Below are 14,596 nucleotides of genomic sequence, written 5' to 3' on the forward strand. Positions count from 1 at the left end.
CCAAATGCTCCCCAATGACCTCCTTTCTCTTCCACCCAGGCCTTCCGGATAGCTTGACGAGTGGTATGTCTAGAGTGTGGCACCCCAATAAACTATTTAGTTTTGCAGACATTGTTAACCCTAGAGATAGGTCCCTTCTATCTTACTCTTCTTTGGCTGCCGAGTATGGCCTACCTCCCATAGCGCAGTATCAATATCTCCAGATAAAGCACTTCTAGCTTACCCTTTTTTCTACTACTACAGTTTCCTCTCCTACGGATTTTGAGAGGTTGTGCAAGGCAGGAGTGTCCACTAAGGGCCTTATCTCTGATATATATCGTATTTTAAAGAGTCCCCCTCCTGACGAGGAAGTGAGATACCCCTATATGGCGCGCTGGGAAGCATTGTTTGGTAGACAGCTACCGCAATCTGTATGGCGTGTGATATAGGATAGAGCTGCTAAAACTTCTATATGCACAACCTATAAAGAGAATCAATACAAACTGATGTTGTTCTGGTATCACACACCCGAATTCCTTCATGCTATAAATCCCACGCTGCCTAATGTTTGCTGGAGATGCCAGGGGGGTGTAGGCTCCCTTCAGCACATTTACTGGTCCTGCCCCCTAATTACCTCTTACTGGGCGATGGTGAAAGATCTGATCAAGGAGGTTGTGGGTATTGAGATCGCGCCTGACCCAGTTTTCTATCTTTTTAATGTACCGTCTGTGAAATTGGGGCGCAGGACCATGAAATTGCTTCTTCACATCCTTACAGCCGCACGCTGCCTCATAGCGAGGTTTTGGAAGCCGGCGGTCCCCCTACACGAGACGAACTATATGCCCGTATCCTTGATGTGAGGAACATGGAACAGTTAACAGCCATGCTTAACAATAGATTAGATCATCTTAAGCAGGTCTGGAACCTGTAGGATGTTTTTTGGGCCGAAAAGGAGTCCGCGAGTACCAGACCCCACCGTAATGCTTGTCCCCCGAATGACAGGAATCCCTCCCTGTAGCCCTTCCCCTGTGTCTTTTGTCTTGTCTACCCCCTCCCTTTCCCCCTGGGATTGTTTGGTATGAGGCTGTTTATTTATTATGCCTTATTTTGGGTTTGGTTTTTCTTTTTCTCTTTTTTATTTTATTTTACTATTTGATGTGACGTGGGCAACGTTTTTACCGGCACATGCGCCTGATCGTAGGCTTTGACCGTTTCTTTGTATTGGGTTGTGTAAGCTTGTATGTAGCCTACTGGTTGATGCACACGTTGTATGACATGTTGACTGTTGTATAGAAAAGAAAAAATCCTTTCAATAAAAATACAATTAAAAAAAAAATAAATTTCAGTGGATTATAAAATCCTGCAGCCGGCATGGGGGAAATTGATAACAAGTCCTAACTTACCTCTCCCCGTGCCTGTGGTGAGCCATGGGGGTGGCCGCAGGACCCCTGCCGGGCTCCGGGATCTTTGGAGCTGACACATCACGACCCAGCTAAGGGACTGGCAGATCAGTGACTGAGGCGGGACACCTCTTCAGTCACTAAATGATTAAAAGGCTGATCCATCAGCAGGGATGGGCCTTTTCCCCCTAATTGTGCGGCCATCACAACTCCGGGGGGAAAATGCCTTTCGCTGGGGTCCCACCGCTTAACACACATACAGGGAGAGGTAAGTTAGTACTTATAATCAATTTCCTAGCTGCAGGATTTTATAATCCACCTGACTTCTACTTTAACTAATACTGATGACACTCAAATCTCTCTCTGGTTCTGATAGAACCTCTCTGCTATCCAGGATTCCAGCTATATCTGTCTATCAGCTACATCTTTTTTTCCTTCTCTTTCTGCTTCAAACCACACATCCAGACCACCTCCTGCCACCTTCACCATAAAAATATCCCCTGAAACAGCTCTTTCTTCAACTCTTGTTCTTGTCCGATCAATCCTTTACTCTGCTGCCTGACTAATCCACCTCTCCCCTCCAACCCCTTTACTGACTACCCAGTGCTCAGCAAATTGACCTTACTGTTAACAATGACTTGCAGGGCCATCAACAACCTGTCCCTTGATGTCTGACTTGATCCCTCAATAACGCTCCTCACAAGATCTCCGTCCGTATTTTCCCTTTGTCCACTTCTCACACAATCGTCTCCAAAATTTCTTCTGGATTGTAAGCCCTTGCGGGCAGGTTCCTCTCTCCCTATGCGCCAGTCTATATTATTATATATATTATATTATTTTGTTTGTACTTGATTTTATGTTACAATTTGCATGTTAACCCCTTATCATAAGTACAGTGCTCTGGAATCATGGGTGCTTTAAAAATAAGTAATAATAAAAATACAATCATCAGAGTGCTCAAATGAGTGATAAGTGGGAAACCCGTTTAGCAACATGTACTTTACTTACTGGTAGAAATCTGCTTCCTTTGCAGCCTCCTCACACTTTTTAAGTGCCTTAGAGTGCTGGCTCTGTAATGCCTCCAGTTCTGACATAGCTTTCATGCACTGCACCTTCAATCGCTCATAGTCTGGAGTGGGCTTGGGGCTTGGTCTGTACAAAAATTATGACAGACATTTTGTTACTTTGTTACTTGTATTTTGTTGCTCTCTATTCTGTATTACAACATGTATGAAAAAAGTATTAAAAAAAGAAAAGAAAATACTGAAGAAAATGTTCTCTTTTTCTACCTGCAGTCATCAAACGTTGACCCAGGAGAGGACAAAGCCAGACGTTTCCGAAGCTCATCCCTCTCTCGTGTCACTTGCCTCAACTGTGACAGTATGGTGTCTAACTTCTCGCTCATAAGACGACCATCATTGGTAGATAAGGGAGGGGAAGAGGCCTTATTAGTCGTACCTACAAAATGGAGAGACAGTGATAAAAATTAATTATAATAAAGTCTATCATAACAACAACATTAAAGGGGTTATCCAGTTATGTAAAATACATGTGAAATCATCTCCCCTACTGTAGACTAATAATTTGTTCCATACTCATACATCATTACTTCCTTCCCCCAGTTCTGAGCAGCCGCTCAGAAGACACAGAAAACTGTTTTGTGAGCTGTTCTCTCAGTCTCCGCTCTGATCTCCCTCCCTTTCAAGACGGCTCATGTAAACACATGTAAATAGCCTCCCTGGCTGTATGTACACTCTGTGATGCTGGAAGGATTAATCACTGTGGTGTCACCAGCAATTTAACCTCAGATCAATCCATCCCTCATTACAGAGTGCAGAATCAGCTAGTCAGGGACGATATTTACGTCAGCCTTCACGGAAGAGGAGACTAAGAGAACAGTTCACACACAGTTTTCTGGGTGATACAAACACATTTGTAGCAACATCACTACCTGAAGGTTTTAGGTTCCTTCTTGAAGGAAATGTTAAGCAGATCCTTACTTCACACGGTCACAATGCCAATAAAAACGCTAAAATGTTCAGCTGAGAGTAAACAGGTAAACATGAAATGCCATACCCACAAGGCGTTCTTGTGTTTGCCATTTTTTCTGGGAATTTTGGGTATTCTTGTGCCCCTTGGCAATGAAATAGTGGCAATGAGATAATGAGAGCAAGAAAAACACTAGAAAAAAAAGTCATGTCTATATGCATAGTGACCTAAAATAGGCTGACGTCAGCAGGTTGTGGGTCTCTTCATATATAAATGTAATTTAAACTTACAATGAGCAATAGTATATTTCTGCCCAATATAAACCTATGGGCACAATAGATCTGGACACTTTGTTCCCTACGGTATGGGTACATGGGGTGTGAACAGAGACTTAATGCCAGCTGTTTTTGCCTGAATGTGGTCACAAGGATGTTTAAAAAAAAAAAAAAAAAAAAATAGTATAGGAAAATATTCCTGCCAGTGTTTCTATGAAAGCCCATCAGACGCCTCAATTTGAAGAGGATAAAATATTCCTTAAGAGAAAGTTTTCCTTCCATAACTATTTCTAAGTTAAAAGACAGACAAAGAACCTAAAAAGAAGCCATGTAAACAAGTTTTTAAAAGTAGCAGAATTGGTGTGGTTTTTTTTTATTAGACAATCTGTGTTGTTTATTAGAATTAAAGAGACACCAAGTGTCTCAGAAATGATCTTTTAAATACCCTAAACAAGTGAGTAATAAGGAATAGTAAGAGGAGCGGGGCATCCATGCACACCTACACACAGCGCTTTGTTATTCCAAACTAGTGAATCAGACACTGATGGAATAAATGTTCTACAGTGTTACTGCCAACAATAAACTCACGATTTATGGACTCAACAGAAATGGCTTTTTTATATATATTTATACACCCCAAGCTGTCCTGAGCTTTATGGATGGCGAGAAAAGAGAGAGGTAAGCCCTGCATACAGACAGGCTTAGCGTGCAGGGACACAACTCTAGCTTTCTTGGACTCTCCTGTGTCCTGGCCTGCTGCATCTGTTACTAGAGACAGATTTTCACTAACAGGTAGTGGGCAAAAGTCTGCAGGGAAGTAAGACATTTAGTGGTCAAGATTTAAGGGCAACACCACAAAAGTAAAAAAAAAAATAAAAAAATATTTGAATAATTTCTGATCCAGTACTGGAGAGCGCTGTGCTCAATTGCTCTAGCTTTTCTATGAGTTTGGTTACTAGCACTTTCACAATGGGAGGAAGCTTGTACAAGAGTACTTGTACAGCAATGCTGTCCCTGCTCTATGCATATAGCAAATCAGGGCACTGACTAAAGACAATATAGGTTTGATATGGTATTGTATATCAAAATATATAAAAGTTGTGTGATGAAGGATTTTTATGATTTAATGAAAAATTATCTTACCAGATCATCTTACCAGAAGTATTTTTAGCAAGATCTACCACCCAATAATTTGTAGGCAGGACAAAAAAAAAAGAAAAAAAAAAAAGAAATTGGTATAAAAGTATCTCAACACTTCCTTTTTTATTTGCCCACATCAAATGTATACTAAAAATAAAAGCGATGTTCCCTTCACTTATCTTTCCTACTAGAATTTATGCATTAGCTATTCTCTTTTTTTATAGTGCTTGAAAAAGCCATATATTGTAATCCCTTTTCTTTATTCTTCCAGTTTCTCCCGATTTTCTGCAAATATAGACCGAAACGATTGGCACACAAACTCTGTTCAAGCTGTCTTTTGAAGCCTTTGCCAGTGAGAGGTATGCTACTCTATTTATTTTTGGTTTCAATCTGATTTCTAAGAAAATTATGTTTAAGGCTATGTTCACACAACGTAAAACTATGGCCGTAGTTTTCGCCACAGAACTACGGCGGTAGTTTTGCGTTGTGGAACAATGCCTTATGTGCAATGGGATCCTGGCCGGAGCGTACACACATTGTACACGCTCCGGCCGGGAGCCCATACGGCGCCGGAACAAAACTGACAGGTCAGTTTTCTGCGGCCGGAATTCAGTGAACTCCGGCCGCAGAAAGCCCTGTCAGTTCACACAGTGAAGCGAGCGGCATCAGAGCTCCGCGGCCGGAAAGATCACCCGGCCAGAGACCGGCCGTTCCATGACCCGGCCGGGGTCACGGAACGTCCGGTCTCATACGTAGTGTGAACATAGCCTAAAGATTAAAAATTCCCCATAGCTTTAATGTAGCAGCCAATGGAAACTCGCAGGTCCTTCATTCAATGCCTGCTAACATCTATACAATCACATGTCCCCTATTGGCCAATAGAAGACGGCAGGTCCACACTGACAAATACAGATGTCCACAATTCAAGCAATTTTCTTTACCATTATAAGGCAGCTGTGGATATCACTGTTAAGGAGTCTGTATTAAAGTCAAAGTCGCTCTGAAAAGGGACGGTACCATAGTTGCTTTTAGAGGGGTTATCCAGCGCTACAAAAACATGGCCACTTTCTTCCAGAAACAGCCCCACTCTTGTCTCCAGCTTGGGCGGGGTTTTGCTGCTCAGTTCCATTGAAGTGAACGGAGCTTAATTGCAAACCGCACCTGAAGACAAGAGGAAAAGAGGATAACCCCTTTAAAAAGGTACAGTACCGAGCTTACTTTTAAGTAAGTACCACTCTTAAAGGGCTTAGCACTGAATTTGCTCTAAAACGGCTGGTACTGAATTAGCTTTTAATGCGTTGGTATAAATTTTTCACACATACCGACTTGCAGCGGAAATCCGCTACGAGTCAAGGTCCTGGCAGGCCCCTGGGACTACATACGCGAGTATGTATTGCAGCCGCCCCCTTAACCCCTTCGGCTGCCCCGCTGTCTGTATGTACATTACCTGTCTCCTTGCTGCACTGGGTCCCGGCGTCCTGCTCTGCCGCCCAGCCAATCAGTAGGTTGCCCAGCCGCAGCCACTGACTGGCTAGGCGGGAGAGCAGGAGCCTGGACCCCGTGCAGCAAAGAGAGAGGTAATGTATAAACAGACAGCAGGGGAGCCGAGCAGCAGCTGAAGGGGTTAAGAGGGTGGCTGCAATACATAAACTTGCAGCGAGACTTCCGCTGCAAGTCGATACGTGTACATACCCTTAAAGGGCTGGCACCAAAGTCGCTTTTAAAGGGCCGATACAGAATTTGATTGCAAAAAGCCAGTCTGAATTCTTTCTTAAAGGGTCAGTACTCAATTAGCTCTTAAAGAGCTGGTACTGATTTTGCTTTTAAGGGGTCGGCACCAAAGTCTATCTTAAAAAGCCAATAACAAAGTTACCCTTTCAGGTCACTCACCAAGGAGGTGGTATCAAAGAACAAGCTTAATACTCCCTTAATGGACTCAATAGGGTATAAAACACACACACCGTATACGCAGCGTATTTACTGCTGCAATACGCATTACGCAGCAGATTAGATCTAAATAACTGAACACACCATCAAATCTGCTGCAGATCTGCTGCGTATATGGTGTGTGTGTTTGTACACTTAAAGAAAAAAAAAAAAGTCATGTGTCGTTAAAAGGTTAAAGTTTCTCTCTTAAAGGGGCGCTATTGAAGTCACATTTAAAGGGGCACTCTTTTAAAGCACCTAGTTTCACTTATTGTTCCCAGGCTCTGGAGCATTTGTGGATTGTACTTTAACTATGCCTGAAGCTATATACTATAGTGCTGTGTGCAGGATCTGTAGTAGGCAGGAGGCTACTACACAACTCTGTCATGCTCACCTCCCAGCCATTCTCACAGTAGAATTACAGGGAACTGTGCAAGTGTGGCCTAGACAGTAGCAGCAGCCATGTGTGTTAACACACACACAAAAAAAAAAAAAAAAAAAAATATATATATATATATATATATATACACCAACTTTATCTAACACTTTTACTAGGATTGCTCAGATAACTACAGCTTTACCAGCTTTTTTTTTATAGTGGTCCAACTATACATTGGGGATGCAGAAATTTTTGAGCTCTTCCACCGTATGGGGGCGACCATACCCGGACGACCCCCGACTTCTAAGAAGATTGTTCGGGGTTAAAAAGTCATCTTATATGCCAGAAAAAAGTTATATTTAGAGGGGTATTTCATCAAAAAAAAATCTCTTTCAGATTAACTGGTTTTAGAAAGTTAAAAGAGATTTGTAATTTATTTCTATTTTAAAATCTCGAGTCTTTCACCACTTATTGGCTGCTGTATGCCCTGCAGGAACTGGTGTGTTCTTTCCAGTCTGTCGTGGTGCTCTCTACTGCCACTTCTGTTTGTGACAGGGACTGTCCAGGCAGTAGCAAATTCCTGTCAAAAACCTCTCCTGCTCTAGACAGTTCCTGACACAGACAGAGGTGGCAGCAAAGAGCAGTGTGTCAGATTGAAAAGAATGCACAGCTTCCTACAGGACATACAGCAGCTGATAAGTACTGAAAGCCTTGACATTTTTAAAATAGAAGGAAATCTATATAACTTTCTGACCACAGTCGATTTGAAAGAAATAAAATTTCACCGGAATACTCATTTATTAATAAACACTATACTGTAAAAATAAGGGCTGGAGACTTTGTCTTACCAACACTGCTGAGGGAGCCACTGCTTTCGGAGTCTGAAGGCATGGTGGTGAGGACACTGTATGTGGAGCCTGTTACAAAGCATAAGAAATAACAGTAAGGAAAAGTCTGACTATATAGTTATTGTGCTATTAGCTATACAAATCACAAGCAACACAATAAGTATAAAGGCTTCATTAGTTCCAGTAATCAATGAGCAAGCAGGGACACCCATGCCAAACATAACCTCTGGGAAGGACTTCCTGCTCAGTCTATAAGAAATCTCATCCAGTTCATGCCTATAGATTTACAAGAGCAGGACTGGATCATTTCAGGACTCCGCAAGCAATCTTTCCCAAAAGGTTATATTTACCTCGCTCTATGAATTCTTCCAGTCCCTCCCACTGTTACTGACCACCATTCTGCTCTAAAAGCAGTGGTCTGGCTGGTGTGTATATATTTATAGCCATAATGTAGGAGTACAGAGATACAGGGCATATATATTGTATAATACATGTATTTAGAGCTGACTGGTGGTCGGTAAACAGCACACGCTGACTATAGGAGGGAAAAAGCAGCATATCAGCAGGCACGTTTAATGTATTTTCAAAAAAAAACACATGACGAGCCCTATAAGTATAATTATCTTGAGACAGGAATACCCCTTTAAGAGCACATAACAAAAACAGGGTTTCTAAAAAGAGAGGAAATACTCTGAAATATTTGCTCCTACTTATACAGCCAAGATGTTACCTGGTTAGTTCTGTTTACAAAGCAAACTCAATGAAAGATTCCCAAAGCAGGTTGTTGTGGGTGGGTTACAAGACTGCTGTATTCTAGAAAGGGGCTCTTTAAATTTAGGTAAAAAAATCCATTCCTTTGTATTTTTTATATCCATTTCTGTGTGATATTTACTGTTGTTTACAGCTCCCATGCCGCCAAGCTTACCCAGTCTCCTGAGCGGCATGCAGTAATATCTTACCTGTTCCTGAATCTCTGGAAGACTCTGCAGATTTGCAGCTTTGCTCGAAAAAGCTACAGAGTATTGGCCTCATAAATCAAAACCCGGACTTAAAAAAAAAAAAAGTTTGCTTGTTTCCATGGCAACCTAAATCTAGGTTCATAACAAAATCTAAGCTAAACTCACACACAGTTATAGTCACACACAGTAGACTTGTTTTCTGCATGTGTCTCATTCATAAATTTCCCACCTTTTCAAGATCTCTGCATAACGCTGGTGACAAAATTCCTGCTTACACCACGAGCCTCAGGCGCTATTCACACATCAGTAATTGCAGACCCACAATCACAGACAGAAATATGGGCACGGACCCATTGATCGAGATTGGTGGATCTAAGGCACAAATACTGCCCCGTATTATGACTTACCAGTAATTTTTTGCAACACGGATCATGGCCCTTTTATGTGGATCTATAGTAACTATGAATGTGTAATAGGGTCCATCCAAATCAATGCATACTGTACTGTCCGCACTTGTGGATCCGTAATTGTGGACAGTATAATACTGATGTGTGAAAGGGGCCTTAGGCTGGATTCACAGTATGTTTTTGCATTCCGTTTTTGCAAAAATGTAATAAAAAACAGATGCATTTGTGTGTATCCATTTTTCTATTGACTTCAATTTAAAAAAAAAAAAAAAAACACGGATCAAAACACATCTGTTTTTTTAATGTACACAAAAACGTAGCTGACATTTTTGTGAACGTTAAAAAAAAAAAAAAAAACACAAAGGATGCGTTTTGATCTCTTTTTTTTATTTTTATAATGGAAGTCAATGGAAAAACGGATGTATACAAATGCATCCGTTTTTTGGCCAAAAACAGATTGCAAGAAGGTAGTGTGAACCCCGCCTTACTGCCATTGACCTGTTTGTGCTGACAGCTGAGCGGTGGATACATTCTTGTCAAATGAAGACAGTTCTCTGTGGGGTTGCTAAAATCTATCAACCTGGGGTGCAGCCTACCAGGACAAGTATTATGCTGCCGATGAATATAGCCAAACAGGCTGTAAAATAAAATAAAAAATAAATAAATAAAAGATACATCAATCGTCTGCTAATCCAGCACAGATGCTATGATGGACCCTGGCCAATGTACAACAAGCTGTTAGTGATGATGTGCTGCATGATATCCTATCTGGAGAACAAAGCATTCAACTTTCTCTTCCAAAACAACCTAATTGGTGAATTCGCTTCTAACAGAAAATAAAATCGCAACATGTTCCCCAATATAGCAACTAGTGGTAACTATAGTAACACAATTCACCAACATCAGAATCAACCAAAAAAAAAAATAAAATGTGTCTTTGGCTACAAAATAATCTTATTTTTTTTTATTTTATAACATATACTGACCCCTCTCCAAATCGAAGAGGAATTCTGACAAGTGGTCCTGTGACTGTAAGTGTTGCATGTAGGGACATTCAAGATGAAGTCCGGCTTATTTTAATTTTAAAATATGGCAGGGGGAACATAATGAGGAACAACTACTTACCTCTCCCCTTTCCCAAAGGTCCCGGACCCCCGCCGGGAGGCATTTTAGAACGACTCTCGGAAAAATGCCCGACCTGGCTGATGGACAACCTGCTCAGCCAATCAGTGACTGCAGCAGCGTCCCGCCCCAGTCACTGACTGGCTGCGCGGGCTATCAATCGACCGGGTTGTGATGTCAGCTGAGAACATAATCACAGAGGTTGGCGGGGGTCCTAGAGCGGCGATCCAGTGCTGGACAGGCAAAGGGATGGGTGAGTAGTTGTGCTTATTATGTCCCCCCCCTCCCGCCGTCTTCTTTAAAGGTGGATTCACACAAGGCTGTGATGCTGCAGATTACAACAGCAGGCAGGCAGATGACATTATAACAAGAATTTGCAAGCAGCTGGCCGCTGTACGGATTTTTACACTGTTGGTGACATTATCACTGCAGGTCTGGCAGAGACCAACGAAGCAATGAGGGATTTAATGGCTGCGAGTATGTGCTCTCTTGGGAATGAATGGCACTGGATCCGCAGCGGATTTCGTAAAATCCGCTACGGATCCGGTAGGTGTGAAGGCACCCTAAAATTGTGTTTTTGTAGGAGAGTTTTCAGAAATTATTATTTCAGATGTGGTCTCACAATCTTCCTACTGGTTACACTTCTAGCCATGCATCCAAGCACTTGATTTGCTTTAGCCAAAGTCTGGCTGATTGACTCATTTTGCTGTCAGAAATCACTACCCTTAAATCCTTTTCTTCTGAAGTCTTCACTAACACAGAACTGCCAAATGTGAACTTGTCTTTCCTCTCCCCAAGTGCATTATTTTACATTTGGAAACTGTTTGCAATGGTTTGATCACTTATCTAGTATAGCTGCATCTTTCTTCATATTACACATACCACAGGAATATCAACCCCTTTTTTGGCAATGGTACGTGTCATTATACGGTTCAGGGAAGAACCTAAGGGTACAAGCACACAAACACCATATACGCAGCGTATTTACTGCTGCGATACGCAGCAGATTAGATCTAAATAACTTAACACAGCATCAAATCTGCACCATCAAATCTGCTGCAGATCTGCTGCGTATCTGCTGCATATACGGTGTGTGTGTTTGTACCCTAAGGGTACAAACACACACACCGTATATGCAGATCTGCAGCAGATTTGATGGTGCAGATTTGATGCTGTGTTATCTGCTGCATATACGGTGTGTGTGTTTGTACCCTAATGGTGTGTTCACACCTACAGGATCTGCAGCTGATTTTCTGCAGCAGATTTCATTTAAATAACTGAACACAGCATCAAATCTGCTGCAGATCTGCTGCAGATCCTGTAGGTGTGAACGCACCCTAAGGGTATAAACCCACACACCGTATAAGCAGCGTATTTATTGCTGCGATACGCAGCAAATACGCAGCAAATACGCAGCAGATACGCAGCAGATACGCAGCAGATTATATCTAAATAACTGAACACAGCATCATATCTGTACCAACAAATCTGCTGCGTATTTGCTGCGTATTTGTTGCGTATCTGCTGTGTATACGGTGTGTGGGTTTGTACCCTGAGGGTACAAACACACACACCGTATATGCAGATCTGCTGCAGATTTGATGCTGTGTTCAGTTATTTAGATCCAATTTGCTGCGTATCTGCTGCGTATTGCAGCAGAAAATACGCTGCGTATATGGTGTGTGTGTGTGTTTGTACCCTTAGAGTGCGTTCACACGAACAGGATCTGCAGCAGATCTGCAGCAGATTTGATGGCCCAGAATTGATTTGCTTTGAATCTGCAGCTTCAAAGCTGCACCATCAAATCTGCTGCTGATCCTGTACGTGTGAACACACCCTTACAGTATATATAAACAAAGGAATGTTAAGTGACTGGTTAGGGGTCACTGCTATTTTTTATTCATAGACTATAAAAAAAAAGTGTCACATAACAATTGGGAAAGCGTTATAACGAGGTTATAAATCAATGGGGAGTGAATAAATAAAAATAATCGCGCAGAAAATCAGGTCGGTTATGGTCCTTTTACACAGAGCGATAATTCACCCAAACGATTAACGATTTTGTAGTAATGATGTGTTTTTTTATAACGATCAGCGTTTAGATGGAATGCTATATCGTTTGAAAAAATCGTTATTGAGATCGTTTTAAGATTGCTCTCACACATAGGTTGAATCTGTGAAAGACTGTTTAGACAAAGCGATCTGCAAATTTTCAGTGAACGACCAACGATGAATTAAGAACATGTTGAAAGACCAAAATGAACGATTTCTCGCTCATCGCTTGATCGTCCGCTGTGTTTGCACAAGCTGATTATCGCTCAAATGCGATCGTTATTGCGAAAATTTGAACGATAATTGCTTCGTGTGAAAGGACCATTAGTCAAGGCTATATACGGTTTTGTTTTTTTCACGCTTAATCAGCCCTACTTCAGTAATTGTAAATCTAGCCTTACAAATGTTTTTTTGGCCAACATACACGAGGGCCTGGTCTACGACAAAATTAAAAAGTTACTGCTGTAGAATTTGTGACAGAATTCTTTGGAATAATTCTATAAACAACTACGGGAACTAAAATAGAATTTTAGAGCTAGAAAATAACATTTAATAGCAGCAATGTTTATCCCGCACCACTGCTGGCCTTACTTTTAACCTACTCATGTATTAAAATAAAAAATGCAGAAAGATACACTGTACTATGGTAAAAATTCCACCTATACATTCTCAGTCATATCTATTCTAGCGCAAATAATAATCCTGGGCCATGTTCACATGTACGACATTGGATGTTATTTGCATTGGCCATGTCAAACAATGGCCAATGTTTTCACACTGGGTGAACATGGCCCAACACTGCTTTTTGCAGAGTGGTTCTTGCAGCATGCATGGAACTCGGTGATGTAACTGACAGCATCCAGCTCCATCAACAGCAGCAGGGTTGTCAGATCCCGCTAAGAGGAAAATGCACAAAGTGGCTGTAAAATAATGATAGCAGCCGTTTACTCGTCCAGATCTCTGTTGGTAGAGATAGATGGAATAAGGGGAACTCTGCAACCACCGGGAAAATGATGCTGCTTGTAGCACCTGATCCTGGCAGAAGGCACATAACCAAGTGTGTAGGATTGGAGGATATGCAGGTAGACAACCACTGCTTAGGGTATATTCACACTGAGGAATAGGTGAGGAAGTCAAGTTTTCTGTTTGAAATTTCCTCCTCTCTTCGCACAGAATGTGAGCAAAAAGCAGAAATGACTTCTATGGGATTTTTCTAGCGGAAGAAAGATTTGACATGCGGATCGGCGTGTAAATTCTGCCGTGTGAACAACAGAGCAGAAATCCCATTGAACACAATGGGACATTGCTCTGTACAGGTGGAATTTCAAGCAGGTGGAATTACATATTACACATAAAATCAAGCACAGATTTTGCTTAAAATTCCTCGCCTATAAAGTGTAAACATACTTTACTGTGGACGGAGCTGAGAACTGGAAATAAGTGGGGGATGTCTTTCTGTTTACTTATTGAGCCCTTGCTGACACTACCACTGTCGATTCTCGTCTCTGGGTCCCCTGGAGACAACTGGGGCATTGGAAACTTCCTGCTATGCCCAAATATCCAAGAAGGCAGCAGGATAGAGGAAGCATTTGGCAAGAGACCAGAGTGTGTTCCATGACACTACATGCATTAGGTACCTATATACATTATTTAGATGAAACGTATACACTTCCACATCCAAGATATATTATATACCTATGTATTATACACATGGTACAGTATATATACATATAAAATACAGCTGTGTATACTGTTTCTCTGTATATAAATGTATATGTACTGCACCTCTATTATATTTAGTATATACCATGCACATACACTCAGCGGCCACTTTATTAGGTACACCATGCTAGTAACGGGTTGGACCCCCTTTTGCCTTCAGAACTGCCTCAATTCTTCGTGGCATAGATACAACAAGGTGCTGGAAGCATTCCTCAGAGATTTTGGTCCATATTGACATGATGGCATCACACAGTTGCCGCAGATTTGTCGGCTGCACATCCATGATGTGAATCTCCCGTTCCACCACATCCCAAAGATGCTCTATTGGATTGAGATCTGGTGACTGTGGAGGCCATTTGAGTACAGTGAACTCATTGTCATGTTCAAGAAACCAGTCT

At 41.7% G+C, this 14,596-nt stretch overlaps 1 protein-coding gene across 3 annotated transcripts in view; it reads right to left on the reverse strand.

Moving 5' to 3' along the window:
* Nucleotides 1–14,596, reverse strand: part of DLG5 (discs large MAGUK scaffold protein 5) — a 104,104-nt gene that overhangs the window by 57,381 nt on the left and 32,127 nt on the right. For all 3 annotated transcript variants that reach the window (XM_069980866.1, XM_069980865.1, XM_069980864.1), the window contains exons 2-4: nucleotides 7,937–8,005; nucleotides 2,669–2,837; nucleotides 2,388–2,531 (exon numbers count right to left, since the gene is read on the reverse strand). In XM_069980866.1, the coding sequence (XP_069836967.1) occupies nucleotides 2,388–2,531; nucleotides 2,669–2,837; nucleotides 7,937–8,005 (382 nt within the window). The remainder of the gene's footprint in view (nucleotides 1–2,387; nucleotides 2,532–2,668; nucleotides 2,838–7,936; nucleotides 8,006–14,596) is intronic.

Source organism: Dendropsophus ebraccatus, chromosome 8 (assembly GCF_027789765.1).
Source record: "Dendropsophus ebraccatus isolate aDenEbr1 chromosome 8, aDenEbr1.pat, whole genome shotgun sequence".
Taxonomy (NCBI): Eukaryota; Metazoa; Chordata; class Amphibia; order Anura; family Hylidae; genus Dendropsophus; species Dendropsophus ebraccatus.